The sequence below is a fragment of the Aulonocara stuartgranti genome, assembly GCF_965226115.1.
Source record: "Aulonocara stuartgranti genome assembly, chromosome: 6".
NCBI classification, from domain to species: domain Eukaryota; kingdom Metazoa; phylum Chordata; class Actinopteri; order Cichliformes; family Cichlidae; genus Aulonocara; species Aulonocara stuartgranti.
In genome coordinates, this window is record NC_138944.1 from 30180818 (window position 1) to 30196661 (window position 15844).

At 41.9% G+C, this 15844-nt stretch overlaps 3 protein-coding genes across 4 annotated transcripts; 2 read left to right on the forward strand and 1 right to left on the reverse strand.

Moving 5' to 3' along the window:
* Positions 1-1962: 1962 nt before the first annotated feature.
* On the reverse strand, positions 1963-10339 carry arpc1a (actin related protein 2/3 complex, subunit 1A). Of its 2 annotated transcripts, none has more exons than XM_082537717.1 (11): positions 10041-10339; positions 9274-9364; positions 8891-8995; positions 8447-8669; positions 7432-7539; positions 7195-7298; positions 6953-7061; positions 6175-6250; positions 5888-6081; positions 2876-2966; positions 1963-2786 (listed from the first exon to the last, which is right to left on the reverse strand). In XM_082537717.1, the coding sequence occupies exons 2-11, from the start codon at positions 9335-9337 to the stop codon at positions 2748-2750; spliced, it is 1113 nt and encodes a 370-aa protein (XP_082393843.1). In that variant the 5' UTR covers positions 9338-9364; positions 10041-10339; the 3' UTR covers positions 1963-2747. The 2 variants fall into 2 exon arrangements, with proteins under 2 accessions (XP_082393843.1, XP_082393844.1); XM_082537718.1 differs by lacking the exon at positions 10041-10339 and adding an exon at positions 9930-10034.
* Positions 10340-10488: 149 nt separating this feature from the next.
* On the forward strand, positions 10489-12555 carry LOC309709198 (lipopolysaccharide-induced tumor necrosis factor-alpha factor homolog). Its single transcript, XM_082537720.1, has 4 exons — positions 10489-11614; positions 11704-11856; positions 12048-12222; positions 12334-12555. Exons 1-4 carry the CDS (start codon positions 11560-11562, stop codon positions 12449-12451), a joined length of 501 nt encoding a protein of 166 aa, XP_082393846.1. The 5' UTR covers positions 10489-11559; the 3' UTR covers positions 12452-12555.
* Positions 12556-12691: 136 nt separating this feature from the next.
* LOC309709197 (uncharacterized protein) lies at positions 12692-15608 on the forward strand. The gene has a single exon (XM_082537719.1). It carries the CDS (start codon positions 12967-12969, stop codon positions 13909-13911), a length of 945 nt encoding a protein of 314 aa, XP_082393845.1. The 5' UTR covers positions 12692-12966; the 3' UTR covers positions 13912-15608.
* The last annotated feature ends 236 nt before the right edge of the window (positions 15609-15844 follow it).

A 15844-nucleotide genomic window follows, 5' to 3' on the forward strand; every position in this document is an offset into this window, starting at 1 on the left:
GTTATGATAAAAAATATTTGCAATGTTTGGTTCTTTCCTGAATACTATGGTTGTTTATATTTACTGCGGGAAGAAACGGTAAAAACGGCGTTTTAGAAGGAAAACGCTGGAAAGCACTCTCCACCTGTGAGCAAAAACAATACCAAACCCCCCACCCTTTCCTATTGGTGGAAAAATGTACCATGTCGACCAATCAGAACATGGCATTTGTTGTTTAGGGAGGGGGGAAGTTTCAGGAGTGACAAAAAAAATTTTTTTTTAGGAGTGACGGTGGTGTTTTGAGATGTGAGAGATTTGCCACGTTTAGCGCAAATCTTGTGTCGTTAGTGTGTCGTGTAGTCAATAGTTTGTTGTGTCAGAACAATGAGGCGACTGCTGAATGTTACAGCTGTTACAGCAGTGATACATCTCCTGTTGTCAGGCCTGCAGGTATCAGGCTGTTGTTCTCCTTTATCTCATAGTGGACAGAAATTGTTTTTTGGAGTGGCACAAATAATTTGTGTGGCATCAGATTTGATGCAGAACAGCTGATTGTTCTGTAAATAGTTTGAAATGTTTATTTAAAAAAACGCCTTGGCTTCATTTTTAGGTAAACTGCTGCAAAAAACGTTGTTTGCAAGACTCAGTTACTTTTTTGAAGAATTATATAATTAATTGCCCAACATTGGTCATTATATACTGTATTTTGCAGAGAGAGAGTTACAGGACTCTCTCCCAGACCACAGATTCACAATATAAGTCATATATATATATATATATATAAATATATATATAAATAAATAAAAGTTGTGTTTTCAAAATTGGAGCTCAAGTTATTTTTACTTCCAATAGTGTTAACATACACAGGTCATGAACAAGATTTTTTTTTTTAATTTTCATTGTAAGTGGGCTAAAGCAGTTAATTAAAAGTAGTCTAACATAAATGCTGTAATTTGATTATTTTAATAAACCATGTAACTTGGATGGATTCGATGCTGGCGTGACCATAGTGCACACGTCTGCTGTCGCTCACAGTGGTCCAAGGGAGTTTGCTCAGACACGTGAAAAATTAGAGGGAACATTACTCGTAAGTGGATATCAGGCCCTTGTAGAGCAATATTTAGCATTGTGGTCTAGACAACCCAAAATGTGATGTCCACATATGTGGACATCAGGTCCTTTGAGGTTAAAGATATTTCTTTGATTTTTTTGAAATCTTAGAAGCATTATTTACTTTTGCACCAGCTTCGGGAAGCTGTAGGTTTTGATTTCTATCTCATCTGGTCATCTTGAAGTGCCAACAAAGACAATGAAAAAGATGACCCACGATAACACCCACTATTCAGTGCGTTCACATCCCAGAATGTCAGCGGCGTACTACGTCATCCCACTCATGATTCTTCACAATTTGCAGCTCACTGTAACAGGTAAAGTATGGGGGAAGAAAGCGATAAATTTGATTGTATTGTTGCACTGAATACAATGAGAATTAAAAATCCACAGAGGATTCAAGGAGTCTTGAAAACAGTCATATCCAGGACAACTCAATCCTGTTTCACTAAAATACTAGGATGAGAAGTTGATTCCTGTGAAACTGGTGAAAGGACCAAATATAAACCTTCAGCACAGTTTAAGTAAAGACCCAATAGGCGATCGATGCGTACACCTTTCAGTAAAACCTGAATACTCTAGGAGTAGCAATCTTAGTGAACTGTGGAGGGATGCCCAACTTGTTCGTCTGTCCTTCAGCTAAATGAGCTAAAAATCATTGCGGTGACGCCGACACAGAAAGAAGATATAACCTTGTTTACTAAAAATCCGCACAGAGAAACAATGTTCCAGAATTTTTCAGAAACTCCAAGATTTGCATTTAGCTGGGCCTTCACTAACCTATGACAAGCAGAAATATGGATTACATATTGTAATTTGACACACAAACTACCATTTGTCCACATACACAAAGGAAGAGCACAGTCATTTGAGTTGAGTACTGTAAATGTATTTCATCTTTATTTCATGTCTACTCATGGTCAGTTACATAGAAATCCTCCATCTTGTGTGGTTTTAGTGTAGGAGCTACAGAGCCTAGTGTTGGCCAGCTGTCACTCCACACAGAGTTCAGACAGCTGCTTTCTCTCTCCACCATCAGATTCTGTACAACTCCCAAAAGCCAACACGCAACATGTACTCAGAATATCAGTAACCCCGGGTCCTAGTGAAAGCAAATTCGCCCGCTGAAGAATACGAACTATCCTCCAGTAAAACGTCTACTTTCGGTCTACTAAATGTTGTTATTCCGAGAGCATGTTAAGGTTAGCCTGAGGTGGAATACAGTCTGATTTTGGATAAAATGCACCTTTTAGTGTTCAACTTTTGGTACAGGAGGTTAGAGAACATAAAAACACACATTTCACGTCACGTCTAATACGTGTCAGAGGACCTTCCCACTTTGACACCTGGTTAACCTTCGTTTAAAAACAAACAAAATGGGGGGAAAAAAAAAAATCAACAGTGAAGTCACACGTCAGCTCAGCGTGTGTAGTGAGTGTATGTGTGTGAGTGAGTTTAAGCACACACTCACAAGAGTGTGTTATGGTCTGATCAGTGCTTCAGCAGACACTCGATAAAGTATGTATGTTACTGGCTGCGTGGCAGGAGTGGAGGGAGGGCCGGGGTGAGACGGAAAAGGGGCAAGAGGGGTGAGGGCAGGGGAGGAAAAGGGGGAGAAGTGAGGCCGCAGCGTCTCTCCGTTCATTCAAAAGGTTTCTTCACATAATGCGGAGACCCTGGATAGAAGCTTCTAGACTCTGAGGAGGAAAACACATGACAGAGAGTTAGTGATGGAAGACTCAGAAAAAGTTAACTCACAAAAAACACTGTTTCTGTGCATTTTTACCTTGAAGTCCCAAATGGTCATTGCTCCATCGATACCTGTGGTGCAGAACTTGCGACAATCCCTTTTGTCTCCCTCATAGATAGACACTTGGCTAAGAAACAAACACACAGGTGATGATGTTGACAAGCCTTTGTTATCGTTGTGATCTTGGTGGGAAATTTGCTAAAATGCTTATCTGCTGCTAGTTAAATGGTAGTGGTGACAAAAAGGCTTCGGGAAGTCTGTGGGTGTGGCTGAAATATCACATATAAGGTGGAAAACACCACCATCATGAATGGATTCAGTAGGTGCTTTTAATCGTTTTTTCCTGGTTGTTTTACACCTCTTTACCAGACACAATTTCACACTGTGTACAATATTCAAATATAAATCGGACCTGCCTTTCTTATTTTTGCGTGTCTCTTGTTTCCCTGTTTTTCTTTGAGTCCCTGCTTTCACCACATTCACTCCCTGCTAACAGGCTGAGGCGTGTTAGCAAATTACGACTGAGTAGATTCCATTCTGTGCAAACATTGCTACGACAGCATTCAAGATGCTGATCTTTGACTTGATCTACAAGTTTTGCAGCAGTAAACTCTTTAGAGGAAAACAAAAACAAAACTGAAGTCTGGAGCTCTTACTGTACTTCCAAAGTAACATGAATAATCTTATCACACTGAAGAAAGCAAACAAACTTGTTTCTCAGAATATATTGCAAAATATCAGCTAATTACTGCCGGTCCTCTTGGTCACATTTGAGTGTTGCAATGCCAAACTACACCTTAAAACAATAAAAGCACTACATAAATAAAACTTCTGACCTGTGACCTAGAGATTGAAACGCTTCCTGTTTGAAAACACGTAAAGCTAAGCAGATCTGACACCAGAGATCACCTGAGAATTAATTGAAATCAGCTGCTTATGGCTCTGCATTTTACTTTGAGTGATGAGTCATGTGTCTACGGCTCATCCAAATTTTGTCTGCACAATGTCTGATTGCTCACTAGAACCACATGAAGTGTGCACATTACCACAGACTACAGTGGGGCAAAAAAGTATTTAGTCAGCCACCGATTGTGCAAGTTCCCCCACTTAAAATGATGACAGAGGTCAGTAATTTGCACCAGAGGTACACTTCAACTGTGAGAGACAGAATGTGAAAAAAAAAAAATCCATGAATCCACATGGTAGGATTTGTAAAGAATTTATTCGTAAATCAGGGTGGAAAATAAGTATTTGGTCACCTCAAACAAGGAAAATCTCTGGCTCTCACAGACCTGTAACGTCTTCTGTAAGAAGCTTTTCTGTCCCCCACTCGTTACCTGTATGAATGGCACCTGTTTGAACTCATCATCTGTATAAAAGACACCTGTCCACAGCCTCAAACAGTCAGACTCCAAACTCTGCCATGGCCAAGACCAAAGAGCTTTCGAAGGACACCAGGAAAAGTATTGTAGACCTGCACCAGACTGGGAAGAGTGAATCTACAATAGGCAAGCAGCTTGGTGTGAAAAAATCAACTGTGGGAGCAATCATCAGAAAATGGAAGACATACAAGACCACTGATAATCTCCCTCGATCTGGGGCTCCACGCAAGATCTCATCTCGTGGGGTCAAAATGATCATGAGAACGGTGAGCAAAGATCCCAGAACCACACGGGGGGACCTGGTGAATGACCTGCAGAGAGCTGGGACCAAAGTAACAAAGGTCACCATCAGTAACACACTACAACGGCAGGGAATCAAATCCCGCAGTGCCAGACGTGTTCCGCTGCTGAAGCCAGTGCATGTCCAGGCCCGTCTGAAGTTTGCCAGAGAGCACATGGATGATACAGCAGAGGATTGGGAGAATGTCATGTGGTCAGATGAAACCAAAGTAGAACTTTTTGGTATAAACTCAACTCGTCGTGTTTGGAGGAAGAAGAATACTGAGTTGCATCCCAAGAACACCATACCTACTGTGAAGCATGGGGGTGGAAACATCATGCTATGGGGCTGTTTTTCTGCCAAGGGGACAGGACGACTGATCCGTGTTAAGGACAGAATGAATGGGGCCATGTATGGTGAGATTTTGAGCCAAAACCTCCTTCCATCAGTGAGAACTTTGAAGATGAAACGAGGCTGGGTCTTCCAACATGACAATGATCCAAAACACACTGCCCGGGCAACAAAGGAGTGGCTCCGTAAGAAGCATTTGAAAGTCCTGGAGTGGCCTAGCCAGTCTCCAGACCTCAACCCCATAGAAACTCTGTGGCGGGAGTTGAAAGTCAGTGTTGCTCGGCGACAGCCCCAAAACATCACTGCTCTCGAGAAGATCTGCATGGAGGAATGGGCCAAAATACCAGCTACTGTGTGTGCAAACCTGGTAAAGACCTATAGTAAACGTTTGACCTCTGTTATTGCCAACAAAGGTTATGTTACAAAGTATTGAGTTGTATTTTTGTTATTGACCAAATACTTATTTTCCACCCTGATTTACGAATAAATTCTTTACAAATCCTACCATGTGGATTCATGGATTTTTTTTTTTCACATTCTGTCTCTCACAGTTGAAGTGTACCTCTGGTGCAAATTACTGACCTCTGTCATCATTTTAGGTGGGGGAACTTGCACAATCGGTGGCTGACTAAATACTTTTTTGCCCCACTGTATATACTTTTCAAACAGAGTATGTAAGGTTGTTGCAAAACCTGTTTTTATGTATAAAGAATAGAAATAATAATAATAGAAGTGGATGCAGAACAATGGAAAGCTCCTAAAATCATCTGTTTTCTCAAACATGTGATGCCTAACAGCATTGATTCAACACCAAGTGCTCATTTACCAGCAAGCTAGTATTGATGAACTAAAATACTAGAGCCCAACATTAAAACCCATCTGTGTTTTGTACAGGCTAAAGTTTGGAGATGGGGTGTTGGTTAAAATGAATAGGATTCATAATATAATTCAACTGCACCATAGGATATAGTCTCCAAAATTACCATTAAAATGTTTGCATTACCCATGCGTGCATTAGTTTTCTGGGTGACCTACGTGATGCTGTTCTGGTGCAGTGTGTCCAGGGCAGTATTGCGGTCCTCAGTGGTGGCTCTCTTGTCCATGTTCCTGAAGCGCTCCATGGCAGAGATGTTCCTCTGGATGCTCTGCTTGGGGAGGTCGAGCTTTGTCACAAATGTCAGCGCTCCACCGTCGTCGCAACGGAACAGCATCGGACAACAGTCATGACCCTGAGGAGGGAGACAGCAGAGTTACTACAGCGCTCCTGGATCACTAGAAATCTGTGCAAAGGAACATGCAGCCACCATATGCTTCATTCTTACCGCAGCTACTAGACTGTTCTCTGAAATAAAAATGACACTGAGCAGAGGAAGGAACTCCGTCTTCAGCTGTGAAGGACTAAACACAAACAAAATAAAATTAATATGGTCCGAGTGGCTGATTCGATTGCACTTAAAAAGATAAAGAGAACACAGGCACAGGCTACTGAATACTATAGTTTAAAACACCCCAAAATTAATTGTAGCTAAAGAAAAAAAAAATCATATATATTAAAGAAAAATATGGGATGGGTACCTTTGGCAACACGATGAGTGTGGGATAATTTTAAATGAATGAAAAGGGTTTTGTTTCAGATGAGATTGGGATGGATTCACTTCACTAACTGCTTTATGATTATGCAACAATGGTAATCTCTTTATGGCATTACTCAGTTTGCTTTAAAGGCCACAACATTTGCCCTTTTGTGGTCAATGTTAAGAATTCAAAGTGCAAATTGTGTTTTTACCCCCTGCATTATTTTCTGTAACTTACTCACTTGAGATGATTGTTGTTGTTTTTTTTTTTTACATTTTTTGCATAATTGCCGTTAGTGAATCTGTCAAATCCCACAATCAGGTGCGGAGACAACTCTAATTTCACGAGATGTGCTGACATTCAGACCCAACATCTATCAGGCGACACCATTATTTATATATTTATTTATATATATATATATATATATATATATATATAAGAAGTCAGCTTTAATTCTGACTTCTTATATAAAGAATGAGTAAACCATGTGCATTTTAGAAGAATACAGGTAACAACTAAACATACCTGGCAGTCTTAGAGCTGTCCACCACTGTGACAGTACTGTCATGGCTGACCCAGGCCAGACGGTTACCAGAAGCTGAAAAAGAGACAGAGTGGACCCAACCCCCTCCACCTAAGAAGGCACAAAACACACACAAATTGGTAAGTTCACAGAGCAACTGTAAAAGAATATCGACAAGGCTAAAAATAAATAAATAAATAATAATAAAAAAAAGGGGGGGGGGGAGCAGGGGGGGGTGTCAGACCTGCTCCTCCAAATTCTGCTAGCACAGCCCCAAATGGCATCTTGCTGCCCCAGGGTGTGGGGCCTGGTTTCTCCTCCACCTCTTTAATGTAGGCTGAGAACACCCTAGAGACCAGAGAGGGAGAGATGAGCAAGGAAGCGGGCTGGAAGACAGCATGAAAAACAGAAATTGAAACCGGACAAAGCCGCCTAGCTAGTTTTCAATACTCTAATCTTCATCTCCTGAACCATCTTTTACCTGCACTTGAAGTCACATGAGCCAGCAGCCAGCAGGACATTGTTTGGATGCCAGTCCAGACTGAGGATGGTGGAGCGAACTGGCTTTTTGATGTGCTTGCTAACCCACCTAAAACCACACGAAGAAGCAAAGTTTTTATAGCAGGACATGTAAATCTTTAAACCCCACAAAAACAAAAAAACGACTCATCAATTATGAGGCACAGCAAAAATAAAAGGGAAGTAATAAGTACAGGGTGGAGGAAAAAAAACAAGTCCTTTAATCCTGGGAGTGTATCTTCATCAGCTGGTTGGAATGCAACGCTTTGCTCTTACACTAGGTGAAGACATTCAATTCCCAGTTCGTTTTAAACTGGACCACACCCCCTACCTCTACATTTGCATGACGACTTCCTTGCAGCACTGCACTCTCTCTGCGCCAGAGATAAGTAGAGAGCACCAGAGAAAGGCTGCCCTTCACCTAATGCTCTGTTAACGTCCTCACATAATTATAGCCTTCACTGGGTTTGTGCTGTGATTGCTTAGCACACATGTATCACCCTCATTCTTCTTTAAATGCTATCAGAACATGCCAACGAAAGAAAATCAACTCTACTTTTGTGTTCATGACATTTACAGGTGTAGCGTTATTATAACTATAATGATAAGTATCATTTCTGTAATGATATTGGTAGCAAGTCAATGTGGCTACCAACAGAATTTTTCACAGTCTATAACTGCTGAGAGAGACATGCCTCCCAACTCTTGATGACGCACTTCTGTATGAAAGTTCAAGCCACACCTCAGATAAGCGTTTCACACAGGCTGTGTGGCTGCTCTGACCTGTTAAAGCAGGTGTGAAAATTGAGGTAAAGCAGTTTGGTCTGGACGTATAGGTTCAAAATAATGCACTAATAATTCAAATAAATTGCAATACTGAACTTAAATGCTGCACTTTCAAAGAAAGACATTATTCACAACATTCACCAGAACATCAATGCATTTAAATCATGCCACTGCTGGATTAATAGTCTCACCAATCGTTCTCGGACTCAAAGTAGCAGACAGAGATGAGTCGAGCACCGCTGCCCACTGCAAACTTGTTCTCCAATGGAGACCACTTGACGAAGGTGGCCGCTCTGTTGATCCTGAGGATGACCAGTGTGGGCTTCCATACCCCCTCCTTCTGGGACCACACATAGGCATTACGGTCTGCTCCACATGTCACTATGCGGTCACTTTTGGGAGCCCAGTCAATGCCTATAACACAGCCAATATGCAGTCACTAACAACTCTACTAATAGCTTAGACAAAAAGAAACCCCTTTAGGATCACACAATCCCACCTTAGCTGTGGTTTTACTTATTAAAGAATTCTTCAGAAACATTAATTTTACTGACATGTTGGGTGAGACGTGGACTGAAACGTCACATTAAATAAGTAAAACAAACGATCAGTCTTAAAAACATCTGATTAACCACCTGTTATATGGCCATTGTGTTCCTTCAGTTCATGGGTCTTAACCCACTGGTTGCCACTCTTCTTGTAGATATGAACTTCATGGTTATTGGGACTAATGGCAATTTCTGAAGGAAAACAAAACAGAAGAAACCAGCTGGTTAACAGGATGAGCACACAGATAACAAACAAGTTAGACCAGTTTTCTGATACATGCCAAATTCCAACCTGTGTTACCCAAAATAAACTGAGTCAATCTTATCTCTGTTCAGATGAAATTGCTCTAACAGCATTCTTTGTAGTTGTGATCTGACCACCCAATGAAGACAAAGACTTTAAGACCTTAACCTTGAAATGTGTTGTGTTAAAGTGAGCATTTCTCATAGCTACAGTCTCAGAGCCTTACGTGTCCTGTCGCGGTTCCATGCGTGGCAGGTGATGGGTTCCAACAGAAACTGATGAAGGGACATGTTTGGGTGTGGTCCTTAAGTTGAACTCTGCGAAGCAAAAACACACAGCAAAAACTCACAAAGCAAAGCAAAACACGGCAAACACACTCCCAGCCAGCAGGAGACCAGAACGATGTCTCGGTAGACTTAAAAACTAAACAAATTACAGCATACATAATGGAAGCTGCTGGTTCACTGCTCACATAGGACAGCTAGTTAACTGTTAACTTTTAAAGCACCCTAACTCGTAATGTACGTGTTAGCCGCTAGCTTGGATTCTTTAGATAAACCCTGTCACCGAGAAGCTTTCTTTACTAGTTTCTCTTAAATAATAATGGCAAATTAACGTTAGCAAGCTGACTTTCACTTAAGTCCTTTTTCGCCCCAAACAGACGTACAACATTCTTCTAAACCAGTACGGACTTGCTAAGCTAGCTCCGGTAATATTACCATTACTAGGTCAGCTGCTTCCCTCGGTAAATTAACATTAGCAAAACGTTTCTAGCAAGTCAATCAAATTGCTAGCTCACATTTCGCCGGTGTTACACAGACCTAATAGCAAGATGGGGAATTTTGAGGGATATAATGACAACGACTGTGTCCACACGCTTACCAGAAGGCCTCCTTTCTAAGATTATTTTTTCCTCGTACAAGAAGCCTTTACTCCCGGTGACAGCTAGACCATTAGCCTGTCCATCCCACTAGCCTCCATATGCTAACTTACCTCGTCAGTCCGGTTCTCCCGAGTGTTGAACTCTTGTTAGCCGGTGAGCTAAATCACGCTAGCGGGGGGAAAGGTTAGATTAGGAGTGGACCTGAATTCGCGGACTCTGGTCAGTCGACACGAATTCGTCCAGGAATGTTGAGGGGAATGTCAAGACGGCCAGCAGGATACGACTGGGAGCATCCGGTAGCTAAAACTCTGCAGCAAAACCCGTGGATGCCAGGCTGACAGCTAGCTTAGCATCATTACGCTAGCTGTTACATTCAAGTGAATAACCTCGTTCACGTCGCTAGATCTCACGTTACTCCTAGCCCGAGAAGAGCTCCTCTGGTGCTTTACCCAGAGTGCTTTAAACGGTTACAAAACAGCACAGACTTGTGGCCGTTGTATCAGTGTTGTATTAAACACGACTAGAGGACTTCATCAGGCTTAGATGGTGTGTTTTGTCTGATAATGTGTGAATAATGCTTGTGAAGCTCGCACACAAGAATTTCACTCACATGTGCTGTACCAATGTACCTGCACATGTGATGTGACAATAAAAGTGATTTGATTTGCCAAAACACAGAATCACCGACTCGGAATTTTAAAACCAGGTTTTAAATATTTATGGTACTGTAAAATTCTTGACCCACCCCTAGTTTCTCTGTATTTAGCTTTTCATGTCATCTTTTTAAAGTGGTCTTGAGCAATAGTGCTCCAGGCTTTTTTCAGTATTTTTCCACCAAAGAAAGGATTAACAAAGAGCTCTTGGCTGAAAAATTGGCATATCTTTGCATGATAGGCAGTGTGTTCTTAAAATGTTTGAGGAAACTGGACAAGTGAAGGACAAAAGAAGAAGTAGGCCTAAAAACCATCTATAACAGATAAACAGTATCTGATCAAGATGTCATTCTTAAGGAAGAGAAAAGGTTGAAGTATGCCAAATTATACAAGAACTGGACAGAAAATCAGTGGCACCAGGTCTTATTGGAGTGATGAGTCCAAATGTGAAGCTTTTGGCCAAGTCCTCATTAATATGTTGGAAGTCAGTAGAGTCTGTTAAGTATCTGATTGGCATTTTTCAGGCTTCATTTTTCAGCATGACAATGATCACAAATACACTGTTAATGCAGTAAAAGCATAGATTGGCTCCTCCCTGCAACCCTGATAAGGATAAGCATCCAAAGAAATGAGGAGCTCTATTTTGCATAATAGAGCACATCTGGTCTTACTCATAAAGAACAGATTATCTTTGGTGTTTAAAAAAAACAAAATTTGATTTTTTACCAATTTCCAGTGGAATAAAACTAAGCAAGATGGCTGTTTGGGGGAAGGTTTGCCCCAGACCTTTCTACCTGTTTAACATGCTCATGGCGCTATTGAACAATGGGTAATACCTTCTTGAACCAATCAGAGGCAAATTCAATTAACAGCACCTGGTACATCTGCTGATGAATCCCTGCTGGACGCAAACACAGGAGGCACATTTTAGGAGTTTTCCCTTGTTTTTCCTCTCACGCTCCCTCAGGCCTTTTAAATGGAATCAAATGTGGATAAGCTGTTTCCTGCACCTACGCCATACTTCTTACCAGGTAAAAATAACCTCTCATCTCAAGCATTGCTTAGTCTGTTTTCCTGTGGTTGAAAAAACAAAAACCTCACTGTGTATCCATTTTTCCAGAGGACTGTAAATCGGATCAAGATGTCAAAGTCTACAAAGTCCACTCACCTTTCACCCGTCCACCACCACCACCAGCACAGCCACCACAACCGCCTTCCTCGTCCTCGTCTTCAGGAGTTTGCTTGCCCAACAATATTCTCTCAGCTGTACCAGGTACAGGCTCTTCTACCTCCATTTTGAATATGTAATGTCACATTTTCTTTGCTCACTGCTAAGTTTAAACATAGCTTAATAATTTATTACTTTAGTTTACTTACTTTACTTTAGTTTTACATTTAAAAAAAATTAGCAGCAATCCCCTTCAGGTTGCATGTCAGCATTCATTTTTAACCTCTTCTCAACAGTGTATGATGCCCCTTTACGTACACCCAGGGCAAAGTTTGTGAGCTATGAAGCTGAGCTGCGATGCTCTCCAGGTCTGGCAACCTGCCCCTCCTGCAGGACTCGGGTCACCACAGAGGTCACCTTTAAAGCCGGGACTTTTGCGTGGCTCGTGTGTCTTGTGTTTGTGTTATGCGGGTGAGAGGCATTTAAACACTTCAGTCTGGTTGTTTTTTGTATCCCAGCATCGATCACACATTCGATTTCTAAAAAGTCAGAGATCAGCATGTGGTTCTTTCCGCCTCACAGGTTGGTGCTCGGCTGCTGCCTGATTCCATTTTTTGTAAACCACTTTAAGGACGCCTACCACAGTTGTCCACGCTGTCGACGGGTTCTTCACGTGCACAAGAAGCGGTGCTGCGAGTGAACACACAATTGCTGGAGTCAAATGCACGTTTAGACATAAGAGCACACGAGTTCCTGTTGTGTAAAATTTGATATTTTAAACGTTTTAATCAAATTGTGAAAGAATCCTATTAAATAAATGTGTTCTGTGCCAATCCTTCAAGCTTTATTTCTTTGTTTTATTTAAAATGCAGAGCAGGGAGAAAAGCTTAATGTTTCAAGTGACCTTTGTTTGCATAGTTCACTGCACATCCAAACATCCAGCGAGGATTAGGCCTGCATGTGCACCTGTACTGTGCATAGTAAACGTGCTCTCACTAATCACTCTAGAGGATTAGAGGTGTAGGTTTATTTTAGATGTTTGAGCCTCAGGGTAATGAGCATCATACAAGCCCTTTTCTTTTTTTTTTTTTAAAGCATGCCAACAACCTCCCACTCACAGCTCAGGTATAAGGCATCAGGAAATGTTATTCCTGTGTAGAGGAGCACTGGTGGATCCGCGAGGCAGTGACGCACTTGCAGCCAGCTGACCCTTGCATGGCTGAAGATGCATCAGAGTATCTCAACTCGGTCAGGAAATCACTTTCCTCCCTAGTCCATTCTTTTTTCTTTCGACACTTCACAAGCAAAAGTGAACTCCTCTCCTACTTGATGCTGTGCGCTGCCAAAATGCCCTTCATACCGCCAGTGTCCATCACGCGCTCTGTGTCAGGACTCGCTGGGAAGGAGAGACCCACCAACAACACTTCATCTGTATCTGCTGTGACCAAAGCTTTGAAAGAAGACAAAGGCGGCTCAGTGAAGGAGAGGCTGGCTTTGAACTTGAAACAGCTGGGGAAGAAGAGTCAGCCCAGGAGTAATCTGCCAACAATTAAAGGAGTGTCAGGGGCAAACAGAAGGGAAGGCTCGCTGCCTTCATCCCAGAAAGGCAGATCTCCTGTCACCAGCTCAGAGAGTCTGTCTAAAAGACAGCAGCACAAACACTCTGGTCACACTTCTGTAAAGAGTGACTCACAGGTGAAGCCTGTGAGAACCAAGGATCAGCAGGAGGTCCGTTTCACTCTGACTCTCACACCCGAGGCTGTCCTCCTGCTGCAGCGGAGAAACAGCGAGAAACACCGGCAACGTTCAGTCGCCAGAAATCCCGCGAGTGGATCCACCTTGGCTCCCGGAGGAGCCACGGAGTCCCGACGCAGGAGGGAAAACGTGCCCAAAAGGCAGAGAAACGGCTCTCACAGCGGCAGAGTCCCCGCTAAAAACAGCACTGACGCTGAGCTCGGAGACATAAACTCAATTCTGAAAATCTCCCTTTTGAATGAGCGGCACAAGTACGACGACGTGGAGTACGAGGAAGAGGAGAACTACGGCGTGGATGAGCGCGTGATGCTCAAATGTACAGAGTGGCTACGTGGGCTGGAAAACGCACCAATGACGGCGGGGAACAGGCTGAGTCGGAGCGCGAGCAGCGTGAAAAGTTTCTGAAGGTGACTGGAAATGAGCGAGCGCCCGGGATTAAATGCTCGTTGTCATGGTAAATGTCAAATTTCCCCCATACATATTTCCAGGATAAAAAAATGTGATGTGATGTCATTCAGCATGATGGTGTCGTGGCTATCTCTTTATACTATTGGATTACAACTACAAGGGCTGTATGCAGAAGAAAAAAATATTTATTTTTATTTTGTGTTTTTGAGCCTTGGGTGTTAAGATCCACTGAAATATTTTGTGGAAAATATATTTTCATTGACACATGGCTTTCTAACAAGGTGCAAATGTGCAAGGACGAGAAGACACAACTGTTCACTGACTGCCCGAGCATGCGCTGTGAGGTGCAGTGCACAGAGCAACACAGCTGCTGCAATGTGTAATCTATAGTGATGCACGAGCCTCAGGAGGATTTGCACGTCACAGGATCGTCTCTAATAAAGATAGATAAAGATAAAGATCTCGCACAAGATGACACTTTATCCGCAGTTATGCAATGTCAGAAGAGTAACCGATGAAGTGTAATTAAAGGGAAAGTCAGCGTTTACTTTGATTTTTAATGCTTTTCCTTAGTCTTCTGTGCCCTCACTTTAAATTTCACAGCTAAGCAGTTTGCACCTTTACCGTCATTTGATCAGTATCACGTTTTGTAAGACTTGCAGTCAATTAAAAAAAAAAAAAGAAATTAATAAGTTAAAAACAGGGAAACTTTTAAAACTTTTTAAAGACAAATCATTTGTACTTTTGTTTTTGTAACCAACACTGTCTAAGAAAGCGCTAAGTAGCTTTCTACGGATTTAAGGTCTTGGCTTGGCAGTTGTCAGACATTTCCTCGTGCACACACCAAGTGCGCATAGTATATCAGCTTATCCACCTGGGAGTCAAATGTTACAACACGTGTGATGGTTAATGCTATAGAGCAGGGCCCTTAATCATAAGGCCAAGGGCCAGCATTGGCTGGGCAAAGACTCGACTCCAGTCCACAGGACGGTTGAGGAGTTGAAGGAGTATGGGCTCAAATTGAGGTCATAAATATTTTGTAATTGTAAATCAGGATTTATGTGTAAAAAGAATTTGTGTGTCTGTAAAAAAAGATTTGTTTGCAGTGTTTTGGAAATTACAGTCTTCACTAGTGGAGATAGTTACAAAGCTTTCTTTGTTATGAATTAGCATACATGTGGCATAGCATACATACAGAGCTCAGCAGCCAGCGCAACAAATTCTGGATCCTTTGCTTTTAGTTAGCATTAGCAGCACATCCTACGTCCGATGTGAAAGTACCTTTATGCTGAGCACTGCGACTCACAGCAATGTTCCCGGGTCAGCCCGGACTTTGTGTTAAACTAATCCTAAAGTAATAATGGTATTTCTAACCACTGATATACCACAACTTTATCCTTTCAACAGCTACTGAAAGTTAGGGGACCTAGCTGCTATCAGAAATTTTTATAGAGATCCTCCAGCTTCAAACTGTATTACCCTTCAAGGACCTGCAGTTCAAAAAAGCACCCCCTCCGACAGCCAAACCCATCTGTTCTCTGATTGGATAGTTACATTTGTGATTGACATGACATTGGCCAATCAGATGAAAGGAAGAAAAAATCGGGTCAAAATTCGTACTTGTAACTTGTAGAGTTTGACACAGTTTTTTTTGGCTAAGTCCACATACAAATCTTTTTACGCACGCACGCACACACACACACACACACACACACACACACTTTACACATACAAATCCTGATTTACAAGTACAAATTATTTATGACCACAATTTGAGCCCATAAAGGAGGGCGTAATTTTGGACTTTTACACTGAAGTCATTACATAAGATATAACAATTAAATGAAAGTCTTGATGCAAGCTCAATCATCAAGGTAAGCAAATCCCAGAAAGTTGTTTATCTGGAGGTTATGTTTCCAGTGGGAGAAAT

Bases quoted from the DNA above. Each gene is read 5' to 3' on its own strand.
- arpc1a (XM_082537717.1), bottom strand. From the start codon at position 9,337: ATGTCCCTTCATCAGTTTCTGTTGGAACCCATCACCTGCCACGCATGG. The intron at 7,299-7,431 runs GTAAAAGATGGT...TCTGGTCTCTAG, and splicing joins TCATGTGACTTCAAGTGCAG to GGTGTTCTCAGCCTACATTA. The intron at 2,787-2,875 runs GTAAAAATGCAC...TTTCCTCCTCAG, and splicing joins TGACCATTTGGGACTTCAAG to AGTCTAGAAGCTTCTATCCA.
- LOC309709198 (XM_082537720.1), top strand. From the start codon at position 11,560: ATGGAATCAAATGTGGATAAGCTGTTTCCTGCACCTACGCCATACTTC. The intron at 11,857-12,047 runs GTACAGGCTCTT...TCTTCTCAACAG, and splicing joins TATTCTCTCAGCTGTACCAG to TGTATGATGCCCCTTTACGT. The intron at 12,223-12,333 runs GTGAGAGGCATT...TCCGCCTCACAG, and splicing joins CTTGTGTTTGTGTTATGCGG to GTTGGTGCTCGGCTGCTGCC.
- LOC309709197 (XM_082537719.1), top strand. From the start codon at position 12,967: ATGGCTGAAGATGCATCAGAGTATCTCAACTCGGTCAGGAAATCACTT.